This window comes from Thunnus albacares, chromosome 4 (assembly GCF_914725855.1).
Source record: "Thunnus albacares chromosome 4, fThuAlb1.1, whole genome shotgun sequence".
Lineage (NCBI taxonomy): Eukaryota > Metazoa > Chordata > Actinopteri > Scombriformes > Scombridae > Thunnus > Thunnus albacares.
The window spans coordinates 30290672-30295915 of NC_058109.1; the positions used below are offsets into that span (position 1 = coordinate 30290672).

Below are 5244 nucleotides of genomic sequence, written 5' to 3' on the forward strand. Positions count from 1 at the left end.
TCACTGGCGTGTTTTCAATAGTTTTTGGACAACAACAGAGGTCTACAGCACAGAGGAATAAGATATATCAAGCTTTGGATACACACACAATACTTGTTGGGATGGGATCATTGTTGGTTTGGTTCTGCACATGAGATTTGTTGACAATAAGAAAAATATAGAACATCTCCAGCCTTATCCTTTAATGTCAGCTCCACTGTCTGCACACAGCTCTGCTGAAGTCCTGTCCTCACGAGATTCACATATCCTCAAATCCCGAACAAAACCAGGCGATTCCTGAATGTAGCTTACCAGTGGCTAGCTAAAGCTAGCTGCCTCCCTTATCTCCAGCAGCTGCACCAATTTCCACTGAACCACCAGAGATAAAACAGATTTTAAAAAATCTCCATCCAGTTTTTGGTAAGACAGCAAATGGACTCCTTAAAATGTCAAAGTAAAGGAGCATTACTGAGATTAGAAACTGTAATGTAATTTCTGAATTTCAAATTGTAATACCTTAAATAACACATTACTGAAACAGGTAATTACATAACTGTAATGCTATGTTTTCGTTACCTTAGATTGAGCCCTTTATATCTATTTAGAGAGCAGGTCCTCTTCCACAAAGCCCACCATGTTGCACCTTCATGTTTCTACAGTAGCCCAGGACAGACAAAACAAACACTGGCTCTAGAGAGGGTCTTTCACATTTTTCGCGGCCACTGTAGGTTCTCCTACATGCTTGGAAGGGAAGGTGGAGGGGAGGGGTATTAATTTGGTTGCAATCTGCAACCTCACTGCTAGATGCCACTAAATCCTAAACACTGGTCCTTTAAACATGATTTTTCATGCAGGACTTTTACTTGTATTGAAGAAGTTTTACATTATTATTATTATTATTATTATTATTATTATTATTATCATTATTATTATTATTATTATTATTACTGCCCTAATGTTCATGAGCAATGAAACACACCGTTGCTCAGTTCAGTATACTGTACTCAGGGTTTTGTTGCGACAGCCTTACTTGGTCTGGTAGTAACAGTAGCTTATGGTGGCGAATGTGAGCAAAGTTTAGATATTGCTGTGAAACTGGCATTACTGAGTCAGTTCACTGACTTTGTGATTCTCTATTTGTTTTTTGACAGTTGATTTTTGTTGATTAACATATATATATATATATATATATATATATATATATATAATATCTAAAACTGAAGCCGCATCCATCTGTGCAAAGATGTGCTAAGAAGGAAGCATTAAACAATAAACAATAAACTATATGAACATGATGCAAATTAGCATCTCTCCCAGCAGCAAGCTCATCTTGCCCCACAACTACTAACAGTTACCAACATTCATAATCATAATAACTAATAATTATAATTACATTAACAATTGTTAATGTTATTAGTTCCACCTGTGCTTTTCCTGCTATACAGTCGGTTTCCTACTAGTGATAGCATAATTCAGAAACCTCCATAGCCAGCTCCAGGCAGTCACTTGCATCGTTACAGGAACGGAACAGACCACAGTCCAAATCTATGCAAGAGTCATCGTCACTGCTGGGCGTAGAGTCCACTGTGGTGACAACCTGTTTGTAGTTGGGACAGCAGTGATTGGCAACTCTCCCACAGGAATCAGGCAGCATTAGGATCATATCGTAGAACCGACAGAAGAGACAGCTCAGGATGATCCCTGCACAGTCAACTGATGGAGACACACACAGGAAATATATTCAAAATATTGCTTTTATTCATCATTAAATTATTTTTTAAAATTTAGTTGCCTTCGTAAAAGCCTGCAACCTCTTCACACTTTTGCAAAGACTCCCTTAAAATGACGTGTGATGAATAGTGTTTAAACCCTATCTTCAGACATAAATAATCTGTGTTGCTATTAGAGCTGCTGGTCTTCACTTATAACTTACAACATTTTAAAAGCCTCCTTTCCTTCCTTTACACATGCATAATTTAGGAAATCCTGCCTTGTTCCCTCACAGAGAGACAAACAAGAAAGCTGTTTGGAGACATAATCAATTACCAAAGTCTCTCCTGTATACTTTGCCAGGAGCATTTCCAAGTTGTGTTTGTGGTTGCAGTGAAACAATGTGCTATGTGTATTCCCAGCAACCTTTGCCAAACGTTGCCCCCTGGGTGCTATGAAGGATGAGATCATCAAATGACACTGACCATGAGCAGACAGTTACTCACTGAAGGCATATTGTAGGAAAGTCCGTATGACTTGTGTCGCAAAGAATTTAGAAGATGCATACCTCCATTAATGCTACACAATCCTCTAAATTTGTAGTTTTAATGTTTAGAAGTTTTTTGCTCCGGGATCTCTTTCAAAATAGATGTGTTGGTAGACAATCATGTTGATTTATGGAATATGTCTTTCAGGGCATTATTAGGGCTTTCTACAACAAGGATGAATTATGCAAAATTTCAAGTAAGTCAGACTCATGACCACTGAGTTATGGTCATTCAAAATTATCATGCGTCTGTAATGCAACCTATGGGCAAATCAGCATCACATCTTGCAGGATTGCTCACAAGCATGTCCTAAATGTGGTTCCAGTTCAAGTCTGGTAGAATTTGGAAAACAATTATAAAAATGATATGAAATATTAGAAACAAATGAATAACCTTTTTCAGTGACATATAAGTACCACAGGTACCAAATTTTAGATTTAAGATTAGGTCAAGATAAGACGAAAATGGCGACTGCGAATGGTGGGGATAACGTTACAAAACTAGTAAAAATGCCTCTGCCACTGTTTGTATATTTTTGGAGTATTTTGGATTTAGTCCTGATAATAAAGGTGAGCCAGCCAAAACAAATGAAGCTGTGTGCACTATTTGCCTCAAGAAAACTGTGGCTAAAGAAGGTAACACCACCCGCACATCATCTCCGTTCAGCCCACTGATATGTTGCTGTCCACCGCAGCGTTAAGTGTCATAGGGTCATCCATCAAGAATCTATGGAAGAAGGGCGCTTATTCCCTATCTATTCATTATTCTATTGCCATAAGTAGCAATACTTGTCTAAGTAGGCTAACTGCATACTAGGCACACAGCATTGTAGGCTAGACAGTGTCATACATGCCACAATTATTTCTATCACCAGCAGCTCAGCTTTAATGTTTTTTGGGGTTTTTTTTGGTTGGTTGTTTTTTTTTACACAAATACCATCATATACTGTATACCGCAGTGAAATGTCAGGTAGGTATGAGGGTATGAAAAAATAGATACCGCCCAATCCTAGTATATACACCCCAACCAGAATATGTAAAAAATGGTGGTGGGGTTGGTGGGGTCTGGGGAGACAAGGGACAGAGATAGATTGAAACCTGATTGATTTTAGCTAGCATGGATCGCTACTCTGTACTTTTGCCACAGACAGATCATACAAGGTGGACAACCTTTCTTTACCAGAGGTAATGATCCAATGAGAAGAAGGTTTGAATAACTTATTAATACTATACTGGCACACATAAAATCCAGTTAGGATCAGCAACATAAAATGGGAGAAAATATACAACTATCATGACCCGTCCCGATCATTATTGCAGTGACAACATATGGCTAAAGGATTGCTAATCACATTTTTGTTAAAATTGTAATGGACTTCAGACAGTGTAACACCTATGACCTTACTGGATATCTTCACTATGCTCTCAATCCTTATTTTATTCCACACCAAGAAATAATAGAAAATATGACTTTTTGACAAATTTTTAAAGATTACAAATAATACAAGGCACAGTGGCCATCTGATGACTACTGAACCAATGCCATGACAACTGAGCAAACTGTTTGCTGAGGAAGACCATGAGATGTGGCTGAAAGCTCCGAACTCCAGAGAAAAATATTGATTAAATATGTTTCTTATTTTTAAGGAACTCAACATACAAAAGTACTTTTGAACAATTGAAAATCATACATTTTATATTAATTAAATATTAAATTAAATTAATTGCTTATTAAATATCTGATCAGTGCCAAATGTTACTTACCATAAGTTATTACTGGTAAATAACAGTAGTACATAAGAACACATGTAATCACTCGAATTGCAGCATCTACAGTAGCGATTCTACTTTGGTGGCCGTTTCTTTTGCATTAGTCTTCCTCTTTTTTGCTGCACTTTCAGTTTCTAAATTATTCACACATTTTCATAATTGATTATATGAACTGTATTTAAGCATTCTCACAGCATGGTGAAGCATAAAGCTTGCAATTTGTCAAATTTTTTATTCTGTCTGTGGTCTGTGGCATTATTATTCTGCATATTAATCATCGTTTATTTCATCAGTGGAAAAGCTGTGTTTGGATGAAAAAGTTAATTTCATAACTTTTTACTGAGGACTCAACACATGATTTTTTTTCCTTACATAATTTCAATGTGTGTTTATCTAGAATGGTTTGACAGCTGTGTGCAGAGAGCATCAGACTTGTGTGATGAAGTGCTGGTGTCACTTACCTCCCATGTTGCTCTGCTGAGAAGAAGACAGAGAGTCTGTGGTGGAGGATGCTGTGGAGGAAGATCTCCTCAGGTACATTTTCAAAGAGAATAGAGGGGGAGTGGAGCTGTCACACTCTCTGGGCTGAACGTCTGTGTCTCCACCGGTCTCCCCAGGCTCAGTTTCAGCAGTCATGCCCAGTCTCCAATCACAGATTTGAACCTCCCTTTGGATCCTTTCTGTCCAAGAGATGAAATATTATCTACTGACACATCAGTTAGCATCAAGTAAGATGTGATTGTTTGAGTTTCCAAAGACCACAACCTAAGAACCTAAGAATGAATTAGTGTTAGAGCACAGAGGCCTGAAGACAGACACACAATAGGTGATACGATACGATACAATGTCTTGCAAGAGATTCTGACTTGTGTAAAGTTTTGAAACACTTCCAACCACTGGCTGTAGTGGAGGATAATAAAAGTCAATATTACCTCTAAAGTTGATCATTTGCATGCCAACATAGTGTCTCTCTGTCAGCATAAAAAGCTTTTAAATCAGTATTTATACCATCACAGTACACTAAAGCTCTCCTGTGAAACCAGACTTTTCAGATTCTTTTAAGGTAAGTGCCACAGAATGCAGAGTGAACCATCACACCTATTAAGTAGGAGTGAAACTGAGAAGTAAATTACCCCCTTGGAAAGAAAAATACCAAAATATCACTATAATTTTAAGTAATTAATGAAAAATTGTATTGTAAATGTATTGCCTGTAATTGTACAATATACAGGCTTTGT

The 5244-nt window shown here is 37.5% G+C and overlaps 1 protein-coding gene across 1 annotated transcript; it reads right to left on the bottom strand.

Moving 5' to 3' along the window:
* Nucleotides 1-1435: 1435 nt before the first annotated feature.
* On the bottom strand, nt 1436-4642 carry mdfic2 (MyoD family inhibitor domain containing 2). The gene is made up of 2 exons (XM_044348867.1): nt 4468-4642; nt 1436-1692 (listed from the first exon to the last, which is right to left on the bottom strand). The coding sequence occupies exons 1-2, from the start codon at nt 4640-4642 to the stop codon at nt 1436-1438; spliced, it is 432 nt and encodes a 143-aa protein (XP_044204802.1).
* Nucleotides 4643-5244: the final 602 nt, after the last annotated feature.

What these genes read in the sequence shown, in the direction of transcription:
- mdfic2 (XM_044348867.1), bottom strand. Translation starts at nt 4,642, where the DNA reads ATGACTGCTGAAACTGAGCCTGGGGAGACCGGTGGAGACACAGACGTT. An exon ending in TCAGCAGAGCAACATGGGAG is followed by an intron (nt 1,693 to 4,467) that starts GTAAGTGACACC and finishes TGTCTCCATCAG; the next exon opens with TTGACTGTGCAGGGATCATC.